Raw genomic sequence first — 21545 nt, forward strand, 5'->3', positions numbered from 1 at the left:
TATCGTATTAAATATTGTATTAAAGAACATAAAAAATAAAAAAAAAAAAAAATCATTTAGTTAATCAATGGTATGATCTCAACTTAAGCAACCTATGAATGTTTGTCTACTTTTAAAAAGAAAACATTTTGATTTTCAATCAAACACCTAATCAAATGAGGATTGTAGTTTCTTTCTTAAGACAGATGATTGTTCTTTACGAATATACACAAACTTTATTCTACAGCTAGATTGGACTAGTAGTTGTACTATTATGCGTGTTCTTTTACAACTGGTCTTTGAGACAACTAAAAATGTGCAAAAATGACTTATCTGATTTGTTTGCTTATCCTAAACTTTTTTTAATAACAATCAATTTTATTTTTTTTACAACCAAACTTATGTTTGATTGTATAAATAAATATTTAGAAATAATTAAGCCAAACGTTATTAATAAATATGAGTTATGTGCAAACTGTGGTTTTAATAAACTACGCAAAAATTCCTTTTTGTAAAAATAAATATTTAAAAAAATATACAATTTTACAAAAAATAATTCATAAATACTTCGTTCTTTGCTTAATCGAATCAATGCTTTCAGACATTTTCCATATACTTTGACGTAAGTGTCTTTGTCAATACCAAGCTTGCTCAATACACAAACAGTAACTATTTTTTTCTTTTAAATATGTATAGACTTTTACTACATGTAACGTTGAAGTTGTAAGTTTTACATTTCAATCAGATACAAACTTTTTTAGTAAAAAAACTAAATTATTCCCATCATACTAAAATGTTTCACTGTAACATTTCTTATGAAAACAAAAAAAATGATCAAGTTTTTCACAATAAAAAATGTAAATAACTTTGATAATAATTGTTTTCAAGCCATAGTTTGTATATAAAAATAGATCAGCATAAAATTTTATATCAAACTATATATAGTTTATGATATTTTAGTGCTGTCAAAATTATTCCATTGTTTGCCCGAAAAGGGATATTTCCATATCGCAGTCTTTGAGGCTTTTTTAAACGCTCATCTAGAGACTAAATTCTCTATGCAAAATTTCACCTTTATACTACTTTTTTTAATTCTCTTCAACTTCTAGAAAATAAAAGTTAAAAAACTAAGTAAAGCTGACTGAGCAAAGTAAACCTTACAACAGTTTAATTGGAACATAGGAATGGAAACCTAAGCAATAAGCTTTGCGGTTAAGTTATTCCTGTTAAAACAGTTAACATTATAACTTAAGACTCCTTATGTAGCCTTAAAAACAAAAACAGAAACGCCATGCACAACATGATACTATAGACACTCTGAAACTTCACAACTTTTCATGGAATAAGCCAAATAGATTCCACACAGAGCTATGATAGTTAATTGCCTCAGAACCATTAAATTGAGTTTTAAAACTGTATTAAAAGATATTGAGAAGCGTTACAATAGACATTTACGAAAAGCCATAACAAAAAATTTCACAAATAGAGTGACTAAAACCCAACACTCATTATCCTCTGCAGGTAACAATGTAACACAAGTTTATTTTACATTAGTATATTTGATAAAGTAAAAGACTAATCAACAGCAACTTTTGGGAACCCTAAAATCTTTGTCTTGGACTTTTAATATTATTTATGGCTAACAAAATATTTTTAATGAGACATCATCTCTAGCCTTTTTATCTTTTTTTATATATAGTATACTTGTACACTTGTCCAGTTCTACCATTGTAAAAAGAACTCTGTTATTGAATAATACAGGAACATGGATATTCAGTATAAATAACTATTGATAATTATTTACATTGACAATTATTTATATTTTACTCCTTTTATCAGATAAATTTTCTTCGAGGGTCATCTGTTAAATCGGTCTTGTAAAAATACTAAATGATTACTGCCCATACACTTTTTGTTTAACTTTCCAGATTATTTAAATATTCTGTGACTGATTATTGTTATAGCAGCCTTGAACCATTTGATGTTTCCAGAAAAACTCTTGAATAGCTCAGGATGTCATTTAACAAAAACCTTTGCTAAGCAACAAGTAGGAAATTTCCTTTGAAACATTGGATGTTATGCCTTAATCTCTGTAAATGAGGCTTAACAATAATTTGGAGATCAAATGAGATTAGTGGGTAGCCAAATAAAAATTTTTTTATTTAAATGATCACAGAGCGACTGCTTTTCTTCTGACATAAAGACAACTATATTTCCTGCAGGTTTTTATGTGGTTGCAAGAAATCTTCTTAATAGACATAGAAAGACTAATTCTGAAAAACTGGAATGGTTAATTCTAAATATTTCTTTAATAAACTCATGACTCATATACCCGCTTTCAATAATAAAACAGGCTTGTTCTAAATTCTGATCTCTAAGTTTTTGTATATGTTTTTGATTTTTTTTTTTTAATTTTTGCAAAAAATTTTGTAAAAATTTTTGTAGTATGAAGTATACGCAAAAAGGTATAACAACAATAGCTAGTGACCAACTATCAACAACATTTAGGCATACATTTTAAAACATGTATAAATTAAAAACATGGTTAAAACAAAAGATATATCTTTTTAAACATAGTATTGCATTTAGGTTTAAATGTAAATGAGAAACAAATGTAATTTATTTCTAAAACGACTTTTGGGATCAAGTACCCACAATTTTGCACAACAAACATAAAAATAAGAATTTTATGAAAAGAATAAAAAGCAAAAACATTTGCAGTTACTACATTTTGATTCAACTTTTTTTATTTAATACCGTCAAATAATTTTCTTTTCAAATAAACATCAATTCACTATTTTAATAATTTATGCCTTTATTCTGTGTTCTCTAGTTTATTCTTTTATCATTGGCACACATAGAAAGCACCATAAATATTGACAGGGGGTATTCTAGACCCTTTTTGACAATTTTAAAGGTATTTGGGCAACATTTGGATCCGATTTCTCCCAAATTCAGATATTGAGGAACTTTTCATTAAAAAAAAATATTTTTTTTGTCTATACAAAGCAATGTTTCCGCAAAATTTCCATACGGCACGCGCCGGCCTTGAGTGCTAATACTTGTGTAGAATAGCGTCAGATTCGGTTTCAATAATAAAAAAAAATAACATCATGAAACTGCCAAAAAATTTAAATCCATTTTGATAATTAATTTTATATAAATTTTTGGAGCAAGGCTAAAATATCACCAATTAATTTATTATCATATAATAAAATTAAAACACATAACAAGTAAAAATTATGAATAAAAGAAAAAAATTTTTAACCCATTTAATTTTTTAAATATTATTTTCAATTATAACAAATAATAATAAAAAAAAACAATATTTCGATACAGATAGTAAGTACGAATAAGTACAATTAGTATTACTATCTGTACTTTATACAAGTGCTATTTAGGAGACACTTTTTCTGAAGACAGTTCGATCCATAACGCATTTAAAAAAAGCTTAAAGTAAAATTAAAGTTTACTTTTTATTATTTATTACTTACATCAACAAAAATGAACATTCCATCTATTTCCACATATGAATCATTTAAGCTTGATTCATCCCACGAAAACCTTTTAAATATCAAAAGTTTATCTGGTTGTAGATAAAGAGCTACATTCTGGAGATAACATTCACAGTTTGTTGTTAGGTTGATCTTAATATGTATTTCTTCACTAATTAAAAGAATAATTATAATAAAACTGATTTCAAAAACAAAAAGTAAGAAAAATTTCAAAACAAGTACAGAAATATATTTTTTTAAATATAATTATTCTAAAGATAAAAATGCAAAAAAAATTTTGATGCACAATACTTTATATATACATTTTGCTGAGTAAGCAAAAGAGCAGCTACAAATAGTTTCATGACTTACCCAGAGCTTACCCTTGTTATTTGCTGACTCTTTTTATTCAAAGTACATAAAAATATTTTGGTCGAGACCAGATTTAAACTTGTAGTGCTGAACTTTTCCAAGTCTTACAATTTTTTTTAGTTCAAACCAACTGAGCTATCTAACTTTTTTGAGTCAAATTAACAGATTCATTGAATAAAATGTTTTTAAGCGAGGACACAATAAGAGTGCTGACATTTATTAGATATAAATTAATTAAGTGTTGCCATTTAAAAACATATTTATCAAATATCAAGGTAATTACAATAACAATTACAAAAAAAAAAAAACTAATTTTTTTATTGTTTAAGTTTTAGTTGTTTAGTGTTAAAACTCATTAGTCACTGCAAATACCACTAAGAAATGGTAATATTTAAAACTAGCTGCCTGTTCTATGTAATTCAAATGTTGGGAACTTTAATTAAACTGAAAGATAAGGATGTATCATAAGTAAATAAAACCGCTTTAGAAGTAAAAATTTACTTTATAAAATCGCAACACAGTACTGTGGTGCAGAACCTCAAAAAACTGGCCATAATTGAAAATATATCGAAACATTATAAAATGGATTTTTTTTTTAATGAATTACATTGCTTATATTATCAAAAATTATATAGGTTTGTTATTTTTGTATATTAACAGGACCACTACATAGATTACAAAGACGTCATTTTTATATTAAATTTCCATTAAAAAGATACAAGAGTTTTAGCCGCAATTCTTTATTTATAAATTTCTTTTTTTTTTTTTTTTTTGTCAGAATGTTAAAAAAGATTCACTTCATTAAAGTAAAAAAAAACTTTCTAAAAAATGCAAAAAATGTAACTATTTTTAATTGTGAATTCACTTTTCGATCAAAAAACATCCTATTCAAGCTAATCTAACACAATTTTTATTCAGTTCAGGTTGCAGTAATACCACGTTAAAAAATTCAGAATATTTTTATGGTAAAATTTTTTTAAAAAAAGGCATTTTTTCAAAATGTTTAATATATAGCGCAATTGGGATAAAATCATTTTTTTTCTTCGGTCTCTTCTTCTTTGTATGCTCTTCTTTCTTATCTTCGTTTGTATCACTATATTCAACTTGTTTATTTGTTCGGTATTTTCTCGTCTTCATATTTGAAAACACTTATTAGATTATTTTGTGTTCCAACTTTCTCTTTTCTGGTAACTCTACTAATAACAGCATTTTGCATGCGAGTTTGTGTTTATTTGCGATTGTTACTATTTTAAATTATTCTTGAAATAATGGGATCACTTGTTTCCAAACATTTATTTAGCATATCTCGGTTTTTCAATACTCGACTCATTTTTCTGGATTATTTATTTCTATATTTCTCCGACACTTTCATTCTTTTTTCAGCTGGATCTTCTTATAAAACTCCACAAAGTCCAAACAATCCTGGCAGATGAATATTTGGCATAATTTGAGCGATGTTTTTGATCTGAAGCCAATATCTTATGGTCTTGATCTCGAATTCGCCAAGTTTTGAAATCAAGTTGATATGCAATATGAAGTATGCATTTAAAACAATGAATCCAGGCATGCAAACTTGATACACCTAGCTGAAGATTGTCTTTATTAACAGTTTGCTTTCTTACGCAAAGTTGTAAGGTCATTTGCTTTGGTGCTGCCAAATAAATGTTGCACGACGCTGAAGATTTTTGACCGCATATGGCATTAGCAGTTTTGCCATCTATCATGAAAAGTACCAGATTGTATTTAACTCTTACCTGAATTAGTTCGTTTTGTTCATTTGGTAAGCTTACCATTGTATCTCTTAAAGATGCTAATTGATTGTTTATAAACTCTGTTTCTTCTTGTAACAAAGTTGTTTTCTTTATTTTTTTATTTCAATAAATTTACACATCGTTACGTTACAACTAGAGCTGCCAATTTGAAACTTTTTTAAAAATTTTAAACTGGAACACTTTCGAGCTATTTAGGGAAAAAGTTAGAACTTTTTCGAACATTTTTTAATAGTTTTTATTTATTGAAAATTGAAAACAAAAGGGTACAAGTTAAGTGCAAAACTGTTAATTTATTCATTGAGACTTATATTTGTTTTTAAAAAGTAAATCCAAGGTATCATCCTGCAACCAGTTTCTTTTTGTATATGAAAACAATCCAAGGCTAGAAAACCCTTTCACAAGATCATACTTTATTTTACCTTAGTCAATTACATTTGAAAATCATGTTTCAATAAAACATTTTCGGTTCCTTGCTAGAGTCAGTTCTTTGTTATAATTTCTAATATCGTTACCATTTTTGACTTTTTTTATTAACATCGAGTCTACCTTTTTAAGCTGGAATAATCTTTAAATAAGATTAATTTGCAAAATTATCTATATTATTTATTTTTATTTTGTTCTCAAACTGATTACCTTGATTTAAAACAAATGGGTTTAACAAATATATCATTTTTATGTACAAATAGTTATTTTATTAATTTAATTTTTATTGATGTTATTACATTTGAGAATATCTATTTTTGTGCTTTTTTAAGTGTCTTATTAAGTGTAATAGTGCGTGTTGAGGCACATTTTACTCGTTGCAGCTTTTGGGAGTAAATAAAAATACTTCTAAACTTCAGATCTTCTAGATGTGCTAAAGCTGAATAGCCATTTTTTGTTTGATTTTTAAACCCATTATAATTTCAATTTTATACGCAAGTAAACTGTAGTCAAATGGTGAAAAAGTAATAGCCAATGTTTAACAACTTTTTTAATTGGAAAAAACTGATTCTACCTTATATGCAATGGCGCTACGGGTGATGAAATTTGATTACATTTTTTGAGTTGCAAGACAAATATAAAACAAAAAAAAGCAAAAAATTTCAAATTTATAATTTTTGCTTATATTTTAGTTGTTTTACAAAAATTAACGAAATAGCATATCTTTTTTTAAAATTTAAAAATTCAAACTATTAGGAGAAAAAAATTCGGACTTAAACGTTGAAACTTTTGCGTAAAGTTTAAACGTTCGAACTTGAACATGTTCAAACTAGCAGCCCTAGTTACAACTACATGACGTAATATAATGCAACGTAAAAAATATAACATAATATTAGTACGTTTAACGTAACGTAATAAAAAATGGTTTAAAGTATAACTAAATATAACTTAAATTAAAAGTGTTTTTTATCATAAGAAACTATCAGTGATTTTAAAAATAAAAGAATAAAAATAACAAAAAAAGAAAGACAAAAAGTTTTTTGTTACTTCAGAGTTATACATGTTGTTGTAAAGAAAAACTCGTAGAAGTTTATCAAGACTTATCATCGAGTACCTCTTTAAATGATTAAATAAAGTCTTTTTTATTTTTATATATAATCAAAAATGGTTAAACAACATACAACCATCAATAAACATAAATATTTTAGTATAAATTTTGTTCTTTTCGACAATGTAAAGTTGCTTGCTGCTGTTGTTATATATATTAGAGTTATATTGAAAAAAGTTATTTGAAAAATGCGATTGTACTAGTTCAAGTTTATATTTAAGCATGAGTAGCGCATTTTGGTAGATGTTGATTTGGTAAACATTTAGTGCATTCAATGTTTTTAGTAAGGGTTCAGCATGGATGAGTTTATCTTTATTATAAACTAATCTTGGTGCATGTTTTTGACTTATATAAATATTACTCAGTTAGGATTTGTGTGTACTTGCCCATGTAATATTAACGTACCTAAAGATAACTTTGGATGTAAGAAATATAAAGCAAATTAAGAATATGTTGGAAAAAAATAGGCTTAACTTAGAGAGTATCCCAGTATATTTTGAAATTTTGGTGTTTATTGTACTTATATGGGCTCTCCAAGATATATTTTTGTTAATAAGTATCCCAAGAAACTTGGTTGTTTCTGTTCTTTCAGAACAATTGTACTTTGTTTTCTCTGTATTTAGTGACAACTCATTTAATTTTAACCATATATTTAATCTTTTAAGCTCTTTGTTTATTCATTAATAAAGGTCTTTGATTGAGTTCGAGGAATAAAATAAGATTGTGTTATCGGCAAACAAAATTACATCAAGTTATATCGAGGTTTTTGTAAGTTCGTTTATTTTTAAAAGAAACAGAAGAGATCTAAGAATGGAGCTTTAGCGGATACCTCACTCAACTCATAGTAGTTTTTAGTGTTTATGATTATCTGAAGTAACACATTGTTGCCTGTTTTTTTTAAACCAGTTAAGAGTTATGTTTTTTATCTCATTGCTTTCCATCTTTTTAACTAAGAAACTATGATTTAGAGTATCAAACGCTTTTGACAGTTCTATAAAGATTCCTAGAACATACTGTTTTATCAAAAGAATCATCATATTGTGAACTAGATCTAGGATTGCGTGTTCAGTTGAATATTGTTTTTGAAAACCAAACTGCTTCTTATTTAGGATTTTATTTTGAGTTGAATATTTACACAACCTGTTAGAGATAAACTCTTTCGAGAAGCTTAGAAAAAGTATAGAGTACCGAGATCGGTCAATAGTTATTAATTACGATTCATCTGTTTTAAATATTGATTTTGCTTTAGTTACTCTTAACTTGTCAGGTACAACTCCTGTTTGAAAACTTGAAAATTTCAAATATAGGTTTATATATTGTTGTAACAACATTTGCCACTACCCTATATCAACTTCATTATTACATGGAGTTTTATTTAAATTTAAGGAATTTAGAGCAAAACTAAGTTCTTTGCAGTTTAGTTCTTTGTATTATAGTTCGCTCTGAGCATCACTTAGGTATAATTCAAATGGGTTATTTAAAGACTTAATTTTTTAGGCATGATTTGGGCCGATATTACCAAAAAAATCATTGAATTTTTCAGCAATTGTATTTTTGTCACTTCACTCTATATTGTCGATGATGATTTGAGCATGTAAACTATTTGATTTAGCTTTTTTGTTCACAATTTTTTCTTTTATAGAGTTCCATGTTTTTTTAATGTCACCAGTTGCATTTTTTATTTGGTTTGAGTAGTGTTTCTTCTTTAAACTTTTTTTTATTTTTTTAAATAAATTTTTATATTGTTTGTAAGTATTTAAATTTTTTTTCATATCTACTTTTTAAATACTTGATTTAAAGCTTTTTATTTGTTTTTGAAGATTTTTTTAAACCTCTTGTGATCCATGGGCATTGTTAGTATTTTTCTTTTAATTCTTGTTTTATAATTGGTTTGTGATTATTACAGTGTTTTAAGAATATTTTTATAATTTCATTAAAGGCAGAGTTGCCTAAGGTTGTATTCTTGGTAAATCTTGTCTTACCGCACTGCCGATAGTGAGTCTTTAAACTGTTGAATAGTAAAATTATTAATTTTTTGTTTATACCCTTTAATTTTGGAGTTATTATTTTTTGTATCTCAAATAAAAGAAAAGTGTAATAGAAATTGATTGGATATATCCGTTTTGATTAAATCTGCTTTTAATGAAGAGTCATAAAATGACTTAGTCGATATGTTGTCTATTGCACTAATTAAAATTTAATGTTACCCGGGTTGGTTTGTTTATTATAAGAAAAATGTAGTGTTGAAAAATAACTTCAAAAAACGTTTTGGCAACAGCATCTTCATTGTACTATATACAGTTTATGTTTATGTCTCCAATACAAAATAGTATTTTATGCTTATTTTTATTTTTTAGAGATACTTGTTTTAGAGGATTTAAAAAGTTTTTTATATCACCTTCAGGTGGTCTATAGCAGGTGGGCACTAGTATATTTTTTAATTTTTTGTTTATTGTTTCAATTGTAAAAACTTCACCATCGGTATCAGAAACCAAAAGATCGTCTCTAATTTTAGTTGTCAGATCGTTATGAATAAATGCCATAATTCCATCTCTTTGACTCAAGAAGAGGTGGAATTATGGCATATATTCATAATGTTTGTTTAGTCATTTACCATCAAAGCCCCATTCCCCGCTTAGAATTTATGTTTTACCAAAAAGTTTAAACGAGTTTTTAACTTTAAACTTGATCTAACTGCAGTAATCGACAACTTGTATGATCTAGTAGATCTTGCGAAGGTACCTCGTTTTTACCACAGACTTGACCAGAAATGCTTTTGATAAGCATTTCTGGTCAAATCTGTAGAGATCATCAATGCAAGAGAATACTCAGGAGTCAATGATTTAAAATTATGTTTTAATTCGCGTTTTAAGAACTTGTTAATACTTGTTGCATTTAATGGTTCTTCTTTTAAATGCATTAGAACGTATGCCAAATTAGATTTTTGCATTGTTTTAGCAACAGCTTATGCAGCTAATAAGAGCTTTTCAATAGGACTATTTTTTGATAAATTATACGAACCTCACATTTTAGATGTGCTTTCTCATCCCAGTATTCGTACTTTGCACCTTTATAAAAAAAATTTACTAAAAATATACTTATAAATATAGTTATAAAAATAGTACTCAAAAATAAATGACATTTACAAATTCTATTAATAATCAAAAAATTAATTGTTAAAAAATAAAAAACCTTGTATGAGCCATCGAGAGATCTTGAAATACTGGTAGATCAAGAAGGATGGATAACACTGTTTCTTGCAGCAATCGATTTGTTGATTAAAAAACTCTTAGACCAATTGAACTCGCACTTTAAAAAACGGGATTTGCAACATTTGTATTTGGTCTTTTTAAATTTGCATTGTTTAATGAAAGTAAAAAGACGCATTTTGAAAATTTGTTTTTATTTTATATTACTATAATAACGAGATATTTGTTTTTCTCTTAGTAAAGTTCTGCTTTTTTCAGCAATACACTTTATTAAAGTACACGTAATAAAATTGCGGTGGATTTAAATAATGTGTGCGAAATAAATATATAAATAAAAATAAAATTGTTTCTGTTGAAATAAAAGCGACTAAAAAACCCTAAAATGTGTCAACAGTTCTTAACTTTAAAAAAGATAAAATTTATAAAAAATGTCTTTTTACCAAAACAAATTCAAAATTTATAAACAAAAAGTTAAGTTAACCACACAAAGTGAATTGGTTATTGTTATTTATGAAATTTTCGCACTTATAAACTTATTAAACGAATTATACACCATTGAGAATATTAAGGCATAAAAAAAGTTGCATGTTAGTAGCTAAAAGTTAATCAAAATGCATGAATATATGCAGCTGAATTTTTTAACGAGATGTTACCGTTACCTGAATATAATAGAGATTGCGTTAAATTAGCTAGAATATCTTTTGAACGAACAGTGAATTCAAATTTACAAAAAGGTGCATTTTTTTAGCATTTTCTTAGAGTATTTTTTCAAAAGTTTTTTTTGACTTTAATGATGTGAAACTTTTTTGAGGTAGAATTTAAGATATCTTAAAAATTCTGAAAAAAAACAACAATAAAAGAAGCTTGTAAATAATTAAAAAAAAAAATGCGTGAAAAATTTTGTATCTTTTGAATGGAAATTTATTACATAAATGATGTCTTTATAATCCATATAGCGATCCTGCTAATAAACAAAAATAACAAACCTTTATATTTTTAGATAATATATGCAATATAACTCATTAAAAAAAACAAAAAATAACAATTTATTCAGTCCCAACAGTTTTTCAATTTGATGAAACATTTGTATGTCTAAATATAGGTAATTGAGGATGTGGAATTTGAGCATATTTCGTATCCAGGAATTTTTATAATTGCATAGGTAGTGGTGGTCAAAGGTTTTCAAGACGGTAATTTCGCTATTTTTATTTATTTATGTACTTAATTTTGATATTGATATTGTGATATAACGTTCAATAAAGTTGAACGTTATTAAAATTTTTTTTACGCATTATAATCTAGGTGATGTCATAAATCATACAATAGTACATCAAAAGCCCCTTGGCCTCCTCTAGTTAATGGAGTCTAAGACTTTTTCATGACTCCTCCTTATTCTGGACACCTAAGTACCGTAGCTGCAAACCATTTTCATCATAAGCTCATAGCTTGTTTGGGGCCTGGAGAATTTTATTGTGTTGTGCTCTAGGTTGTTTTAGTGTAAATCATTAATATTAGGATGTATGAAATGACTATTTTTCAAAAATATATCACTGTTTTCCCAATTATTGGGCGTTATTTAAACGAACAAAACACATTTGACCCATTTAAAGTCCAATTTTCTAGATAAAAACGACATTTTAGAAAAGTTATTTAGGAGACATTAAAATCAAAAGTACGAGATGATATAGTTTTCTTGCTTTCAACGAAAAAAATACAACAAGAAAAACACAACAAGAAATTAAAATAATTTTTCTCGTAAACACACTAATTTCTCTTTACTAAACTAATTTCGTCTTCTCACATAAATAAAAGCATTTTGCATACATAAATACAAATAATAAATATTCTCTTACATAAATCATCTTTTTACACATGTTCACATAAAATTAACACAAAACATCAATCCTCAAAACGTACGTTAAAAAACCATTTAAACATAACAAAAAGAATTACTAATTAAAAAATCATCAAACTAAAATCACACAATTGCTATAGAATGTTTATAACTTTCTACAATAACATTAACTATTTAAAAAAGATTTTAACTATTTAAAGATTTTAAGATTTAAATGATTAAAAATCTTAAACCGTTGTCACAGAAAACTTTGCTGTAATGAATTTTGCCGCCATGGCATTATTTTCTAGGTAAAATTACTGCCCAGCTACATAATTTTCGAAAAAAAAATTGCCACTGGCTAGAAATTTTACTGTTATAATCATTTTGGCGGTTTTTTTCATAACTTGCTATTAATGCAAAGTAACCGATAATGTTTTGGAGGGTGGTAATTCTAACGCTTTAGAGGCGTAAGCTAAAATTTTACTTTTTTAATGGATTTACCTAAAGTTTTTAAATTAAAAAAGCGCTTTTATATAGTTTAAGTTAAAGATTGACAAAGAAATAACGATAGTTCATCATAACAAAACTAGCTTTTTACATCATTTAACATTATAAAAGAATTGCAATTATTGTATAAAAGTAATCTATAGCCTCCTTAACCCTTGTTATAAATAAAAATAATTAATTCATAGTTTTATTTTAATACCGTTAACTGATTTTGATAAAACAATTAGCTTTAACTGTGCCATAAATTCATTTAACAATTTTTATTTCAAGTTCCTAATCCACTCCAATGAAAACGAAAACAAAAAACAATTCGAAGTCTCTTATCAAATACCGCCAGATGATGGTTAAAAATATATTTTAAAAATGCAAAAAACTCTTTAAGTTTTCTTCAAAAAATGTTTATGACAGCATGCATATTTTGCAACAACACTCTTGTAGTCAATAGTCTTTTTTATATTGAACACACGTAATATGGAACTACCTTGAGCATTTGCCGCAAGCAACAATAAAAGCATAAGTGCAAAGCATCAAGCAAGTACATTGTAGTTGAATATTTATATATATTTTTATTTTCAACTCATTCCTGCTCGTACATTTGCATATTATTAGAATCTGAAGAAAGATCTTATGTCTTTTCAAATTCAACCTAAAACCTTTAGAATCAAGCAGTGAGTAGGTATTATGTCCCCTTACATGCCCAAATAGATACATAGGTGCATCTTTTAATGTGGTATAAAAGTTTTTTACAAGTTTCCCACTTTTTAAAAAAGCATTTGATACTTTTTGTTCATTTTCATTTTTAGGTTAGGGTTGGGGACGGCTTAAACATTTCATCAAGTCAATTTATTCACCACTAGTTACTATTTGGTATTAAATTAAATTTTTTTTCGTTTTTCAATAATAGACTTAATCAATTTAGTAAAGATAGAAATATTTAAAATAACAAAAGTTTGCTAGGGTGTATTAAACTTAATCTAAAACGCAACACCAAAGTTCAAGGTAGACCTCTAATATTTGGAAATGATCTAAAATAGTTCATTTTAAAATAGTTGAAATATTTTTTATAAAAGTATTACTAATGTTATATAATAAAGTATTACTAATGTTATATAAAAAATACATTTTTCCTTTAAAAAGAAAAAATGTATTTTTTTGTTGTATAGTTGGTGAATTAGCACCCCTCTATATCCCTCAATGCAATATTTATCAAAAAACAAAAAAAAAACAATATAAATTTATAACTCATTTTTACATTGATAACTTGGTACGAAGTTATACTTATTTAAATAAGCAATGACGAAGTTATTAGAATTTATGTGAAAAAATTTTTTTGGACTACAGGTTTATCATGAAATTCAAATTCAAAAAGTTGCCACTAAAAGCGTAATAACTTTTTATAAAATTGTTAGAGTTTCATAATTTTTTACCTATAAAATACTGCAAAAGAGTTTTCTAATGATATATAGCATTTTAGTATTTGATTAATTTTAAAATATTGTTTCACGTATCTAATATAGTACATTTAATTAATTTCTTATAAAATTTTTAGAATTGTATTGATAGCAATAATAGATACTTTTTTATTTGAACTTAGTATGTAAAATATTCCGAAAGTAATATTAATATAATTCAAATTGATAGTAAAAATACATAAAATGAATAATATTATTCTAATACAGGTATGTGTAAAACCTTACTATGACTTTATATAAAAAATTTTGAATTTAATTTTTGCAAAGGTTTTAAAAGCAACACCTCAGTTTAATAACCAAATTTTAGCTGATTTAAAATCCAAACTATATTAATTTTAAAGGAGAAAAAAGGAACCATACCATTTTAATCAAAATTCAGATACTTATTTAAGCCCTAAATAAAAATAAAAGATAAAAAAATTATGTTACGCTTGCCCTAAAGACCTTTAAAAATAATGCTGCTTTAATTCATTTTGAGGTCCTTTTTTTTTCTAAATATGTCCGTTGAGGGCAAGGAAAGAGTTATTTAATGGTGTTCAAGCTGTTTCTAAAGCATAACAACTAAATGTTGATTTTTTTTTTAATTTTGTGTGTGTGTTTGTGTGAGTGTGTATGTGTGAATATTCCTCAAAAAAGTAAATGCATTTATTTTTTTAAAGAAATTTTTTATTAGTATAGTTGCACAATAAGTTTAGTTAACATTTAAATGAATCAATTTGTTTCTCCGCACTGCGTCCTTGTTTGTCAAGGTTTGTGTTTCGGAGTTAAAGAGTTGAAAGAGGGTTGTAACCAAAGTAAAGCAGCCTCTTTGACTGTAGTTGTCTTCTTGGCTTTGGGGAGATAAATTAAATTTAAAAAAAATCAATATTTTCTAATTTCTAGATAAATAAAACAAACTCATACTTTAGAAACGATGTCTAATAAAACAACTTTTTGCATAACAGCCAGAGAAAAAATTCACCACACAAGAATTTGTTCATAAATTTCCTACTGCCCTAAGTAATTAGAAACACATTTTCTAATTACTTAGGGCAGTAAGAAACTTATTACCTAACCTAGTAAACAGATGCTGTTTAATAGTTGTGAATTTCTGCGTCCCTCTACTTTTGCTTAACATTAAAATTCTTTTTGAACATCAATAAAAAGTCAAACAACAACAACAACAACAACAACAACAACGACAACAATAATAACAACAAAAATAGCAACAAAAACAACAACAACAACACCAGCAACAGCAATAAAAAACAACAACCACAACAACAGCAGCAACAACAACAACAACAACAACAACAATAACAAAAACAAGGTTAAATAATGCAATAAAATAATAACACATAAAATAGAAAAATAGGAGATATAAAAGATATAAAAAATATATAAATATAAAAAGTAAAAAGTAAAAAAAAATTTCACTCACTTCTGAATGCTTGAAGAAAGCATAGTTTTTAAACCACATGTTTCTGAAAATAGTAAAAAAACAAAAAACATATTTTACTAATTTTGTTTACTTATATTTAAGGATTTTTATTATTATTTCAAAATTCAGGCATTTGCCACCAAACACCATATATTAGGTGTAACGAAAACTTATATTCAAAGTGCGACACACACTTCTGATATCCTAAAAACAGTTACCTTTTATTTTTTTTAATAATCAAATTTACTTCAATGTTTCACCCATTAAAAACAGTTATAAATTTCAATACTTAATAAAAATTTTTTTTCTTGTTTCACAAAATTATTAAAATTGTCAAATCATGTTTACATATAGTAAAGAATTTCACTCAAAGATGAAACCTTTTATCTTGTAATATAATTGGATTTGATGCCAGAAAAAATGATTGCAAAGAGTCGCATAAAAACAGGCATTTAACAATGCCTGTTTTTATGCGACAAAAACATTTATGTCTTTCTCAAATAAAGCAAATAAAACAAAAAAATTCTCATAAGTTCAAAAAAAAAGAGCTTTTGCCTAATTTATCCCAAATTAATTAAAAATTAGAGTTTCAACATTGACCCTAGCAGATTTGGGACGAAACTGTATAAGTTAGTTTTATTACCAAAAAAGTAAAACATGAATCTTTAGCTTAACATTTTTTTTTTCTTTCTTAAAAATTAACCTTGACAATAATTGATTTTATATTAAAGCTTTGTATTTTTAAAACAAAATTTCAGAAGACCATAACATTTTATTATGGGCAACTCCAGCCTTTTGTAAAACAAAGGAATAAAATCATTCAAAATTTTGTTTCACAAATAATTATCTTATTTATTGCGTAAAATAATATGATGTATTTTTTTAGATTCTGCATATTCTTCAGGCATCGTTTTGTAGAATACATATATTCTGTAGGCTTGAAAACTTTACCAAAATAACTTTTATGGTATAATTCAATAAGTAATTAAGAAAGTTCTAAATATGTTTATAAAACATAAAATTCGATTTCCTTCCAGGGTTGCTAAGTTTTTTTTCGGCAACAAGCTAAAGCTAAAGAAAAAGTGCACTAGAACAAATAATAATAATAATAATAACAATAATAACAATAATAATAATAATAATAATAATAATAATAATAATAATAATAATAATAATAATAATAATAATAAAGTAAAACATTTTTGGTCTACTTATTTTTTTCTCAGTCATATGTCTCTCTCAACAGAATAGTTAGAAACAAAAACACATAGACTGGCGAGACAATAGTCGGAAATGTAGCGGAAAACGGCATGTCTAAAAATGTCCACGAAGTCCCTCAAAGCTACCCCAATTTCAGCAGTACGTTTAAGAACTTCTTTTCTTTAAAGATTTTAGATTCAGTCTATACAGTGATGCAAACATTTTTGTATTGGTTTTCATTTTCTTGCTTTTTTTACCCATTACCTGAAGAAAAGGTAGATTTAAAGACGGGACTTTATCAACTTGGGAACTTTTATTGGAAATAAATTTAACAAGACGTAAAAAACTATTCTGCTCCTTGAAAGTTTTTATTTCAAGATTGGTTATTGCCATTTAAAGAAAATTATGACTGAAAATTTATACACTTTTGACTGATTCTTTGGCGTTCAGTTTTGAATTTTGAGGTTGCCTTTCAAAGTTTTACAATGTTGTTTTTAAAACATTTTGTTTATTTAAAAGATTTTGTAGCGGACTTCAGAGTTTGCATTTTTTTTGGCACAATTAAAGAAGGGTTTTAGTTCTTGGCAATTCTCAAACAATTTATGAAAGCATTTTTCTCATACCAACCAACGAGTTGCAGAAAACATATAAAAAGGGAATGGAGCACCCACGCCTTCATTTTTTTGGGTACATGAGTTCAAATAGTTTTTCATATTCGTTCCAAATACAAAAAAAAAAAAAAACGTTGAACATTTCTCAGAAGAATGGAATCGCATTGAAAAGAGATGGAATTGAATTGTAAGCATTTTGTACCACATGATTTAAAAATTGATAAATGCACCTATCACCTCATCATAATACAGTTTGGAGATTTAGTAGCTAACGAAACCAAGCTAAGTTATGTATACCAACAACATATGAAACACCATCTGAACTGTATTCATTGCAGTTTTTTTAAAGATAATCCGAGGGAGTGGAGTTAATAGTTTAAGGCGTTAAAAAAAATCTTCGCCACTTGCTGAAATCACTTGATTTTGACCAAAATGTAACCCACAATCTGTTTCTCTATATTTGAAAAAAACTCACAAAATATGCAAGGTGCTGGGTTGAATTCACATTCGTTAGTTCATCAATGAGGATGGAAAATGGCTTTAATTTGGTTTCTTTAGAAACTTTTTTTCGAGAGTTGATGAAATGGCATTATAAAATACTTAATTGGACTTGGTGCGGTGGAGTTTCAGATGTTCCTTGGGACTGCCTAAACCATACTTAAAATATATTCACATAAATGCTCAGCAGTTGAAATAGCTAAGTGACGACAGACACATTGAAAGCGGAATGTCTGTTTTTTTCTTTACATCTGCAATTTTTACTTGACCCGGGAAATAGTTTCTCTGATACAGAATCAAAGCTTTTTCTCTTTTTATTTGAGAAGCTTTTTTTATTTATTTAACTTGCTCTAGGCTACCTTAGTGTGGGTGTAGATTAGAGTGGCAGTGGCGGCAAAAGCTTGTTCAGATGTATTAGAGCTTCTTTTTACCCAGTAAAGTTCTTTTTCCTACTTACTTAAATTCGGATAGCAGTTTAACTATTTTTAAAAAGCAATCGTTTTTATGCCTAAAAAACTTATCGCTTGTATCTTAAAAAGCTAGAGAAAACCTTTTAGTGATTAATGTAATACAAAATTAAAGTTGCATATTAATAATTGCTAAAAAAATCAACAAGTATATATTTCATTTATTTAAGTATAAATATCCAATCACAGTAACAATCAAAACGCTACCCTTTAAATACTTATTCTAGACAAATGTTCGTATGGTCCGGCCCTATAAAAATTTTATAAAATGAAGTTTCAAATCTAAATTTTTGTTTGACTCAAATAGTATAAGGTGATTTTCAGGACAAAAACACGGTGACTAATAGAAAAAATTCAAAACTAAAATATTGAAAATGACATAAAATACGTTTAAAACAATGAAAAAAAAAGAAGTGGTTTACTTATGCTACTACAATAAATAGTGCAAAAATTTCAACTATTTTTATTTTACTTTTACCTCTGCTTAATAATAAAGCAGATTTTATCATTAACTAGATACATTTTACCTCGCCTAATAATAAAATATAATTGATCCATAAGTAATCCTCAATTTTTTTTTCTTTTATTTTTATCAATCCTACTTAAATTCCATTAAAAAATTAACAAAGAACGTGGTAAATGTTCAATCAACCGAGTTTATTGTATATCAAGCGGATCAAAATAAATCAGTAAAATCACTGATCAAAACATGATGAGTTGAAAAATTGCAACTTACTGCTAACCGAAAGATTAAATGTTCTAGAGAAAGCTAAAGTTGTACTTTTCACCTCTATATTGTAAGCTAGTGTTGTTAGTGGAAATACGCTACCTAAAAGGTCAAACGAACAACTTCAATTTATAAATGCTGTTGTTGTTGAGGCGAAAAAAAATAGAGAAAAACAGGAAAGTAACGTTGTAGTGTTTTATAACGAAGCCTCCAAAAAAGCAGATTTATCAAGCGCTAGAAAAGAAGATAAAAAATCTAATTTCGGCATGATAAACTCTATTAATGCAATGGTCGAAATTAAACAAATAATGTAATTAAAAATGAAATCCGACAAAGAATTCTCTTTTATTATTTTTCTTAACAACAAAACGATAAAAATTCTGTCCTTAAAGCTGTAAAAAGTTGAAAAGTTTCAACCAAGATTTTTAAATTGTTTACCAATCCTGATTTAACCGTGGTTGAGCAATATAAAGTAGATTTATTACGCGAGGAGTGGAAACAAAAGGTTCAAAAAATTCTTAGCCCTTGCGTTTTTATTATAACATACAAAACGAAAAGGTCATCAAAATCATCAATTAGCAACCATTTCATAATACACCAGTTCGAGTCGCATTATGCAGTATTAAAAAGAAGACTGAATCAAGTTTATAAGGGAAATAATTCAAGTCGTAGCTTTTAATTGTTGAGTAAACAAAGTGTAAACAAACAACATAAGCAATGCCAGTTACCATTGAGACAAATATATAAATCAAAATGGATTATGATATAGTATGTTGCATGAAAACTGAGGAATTGAAGAAAAAATTAAGTTAAGAAAATACTTAAAATTAAAATGTTTATCCATACCTTTTATGATAGTAAAAAGCAGTAAAAATATAAAAATTTCATTATAGAATTCATAACACAAATAAAAAAAAAATGACAACTTTAGTACTCGTGTGTGTTTATTACAAGAGGGGTGGACGTTTAGTAATTTTCTCACCCATCCAGAGCTTTTTAAGACATCCAGGTTTTTAAAAATGTTGACCCATAAAATATTCATTCTTGTAATTGTCAATTTGTCGAAAATGAGCTTTTAATCTGTTTATGGCCCTTACTATGTGGATTCTTAAGTTATCAGCATCAGTAGTCTTTTTACATTCACTAGCAGTCATTTGATTCATTACCATTGCACCTCGTGGGACTGATGAGCTACAATAACGAAACAATAGTTCTTGTCTTATTTGAAATCCCATGTCTGCCATCACTTTATCTTCTTTTCAAACAGATTATAAAAACCACTGTCACTTTTAATAAATTTATCTGGTACTCTGCCACCGTAATATTTAGAGTTAAAAGTAATGTATCCATTTGGTGCTATACAAAATAATGCTTTGACAGAGTTGTGGTGCTTATAATCAGACCAAGTTGCTGCTTGGTTGTAAAGGGACATTGGACGTTCAACAAATTCTTTAAAACAAATGAATGTTTTAAAACAAGTGACTGTTTTGGACCTCTCTAACAACGAATGGAGGGTAAAAATGGTTTTAACAAACCAAAAGCAACGTTAAAAATAGCAATAGAAGATATTCCAATATAAAGGTTCATTTTCTTGTTATTGTTAGCTGATCTTCAAGAAAATTTTGGAAGGACTTTTGCTTTATTTTCAATTTTTTTAACTGAATAATAATGCTATTTCCTTTACTCACATTTTAGGTGATAAGTGTAGACTTGTATTCACACGAAGTACATTTATTAGGTAGTGGTAAACTTAATGAATACGGATGATCTGATATGTTGATGGTAAAAAATCTGCATTAAAACTAACACTTGGAAACTCTGCAAAAATACTTTTTTCAGTAAACAAAGGTTCTACAGGTTGCATTTTACTAGAACACGGTAAAGAAGTGATTGGTTGCTTTAATAAAGTTCTTCTGGCTTTTTTTTTCAGGTTGATCAAAACCCATACTTATTGTTGGATTAGTTCATAGCAGTTGGTATTTTATCAATATAATAATTGGAGCATACTCTATCAGCAGTTCCGTGTTTCGATGCACTTCTTTTCTTCTTTTCTTGTCTTCTAAGCTGACTAATCCAGTGTTCTCTTTCTAAAATATGTCTTTTTAAACTTGGAAAACAATACGTTTGGAATGATAACTCACATCCACACTCGAACAGTATCTTCCATTCGTGTTGAAAACACGTTTTACTTTTTAATTTTTCTAGCTTGTAGGAACCATTGGTAGATACCATTACAGCACAATTATCTTTCATCTTCAATATTTCATTACTAATTCGCAACTGAGAAAATAAATATTTACCCACCTTAATTTGTTCCAGGACTTTTTCTTGGGTAATATTAATAATAGCTGAACCAAGCTCAAACTTGTCTATTGCAAGAACCAAAAAAATGTAAGTCACGGTTTATTAACTTCTTTATATATTCCAAAATCGTTGCGTAAAAATCATG

The 21545-nt window shown here is 27.1% G+C and overlaps 1 protein-coding gene across 2 annotated transcripts in view; it reads right to left on the reverse strand.

The window, feature by feature from the left end:
- The window catches only part of LOC136089268 (uncharacterized), a 105743-nt gene that overhangs the window by 42235 nt on the left and 41963 nt on the right, over positions 1-21545 (reverse strand). For both annotated transcript variants that reach the window (XM_065815115.1, XM_065815116.1), the window contains exons 4-5: positions 15594-15636; positions 3474-3645 (exon numbers count right to left, since the gene is read on the reverse strand). In XM_065815115.1, the coding sequence (XP_065671187.1) occupies positions 3474-3645; positions 15594-15636 (215 nt within the window). The remainder of the gene's footprint in view (positions 1-3473; positions 3646-15593; positions 15637-21545) is intronic.

This window comes from Hydra vulgaris, chromosome 13 (genome assembly GCF_038396675.1).
Source record: "Hydra vulgaris chromosome 13, alternate assembly HydraT2T_AEP".
NCBI classification, from domain to species: Eukaryota; Metazoa; Cnidaria; class Hydrozoa; order Anthoathecata; family Hydridae; genus Hydra; species Hydra vulgaris.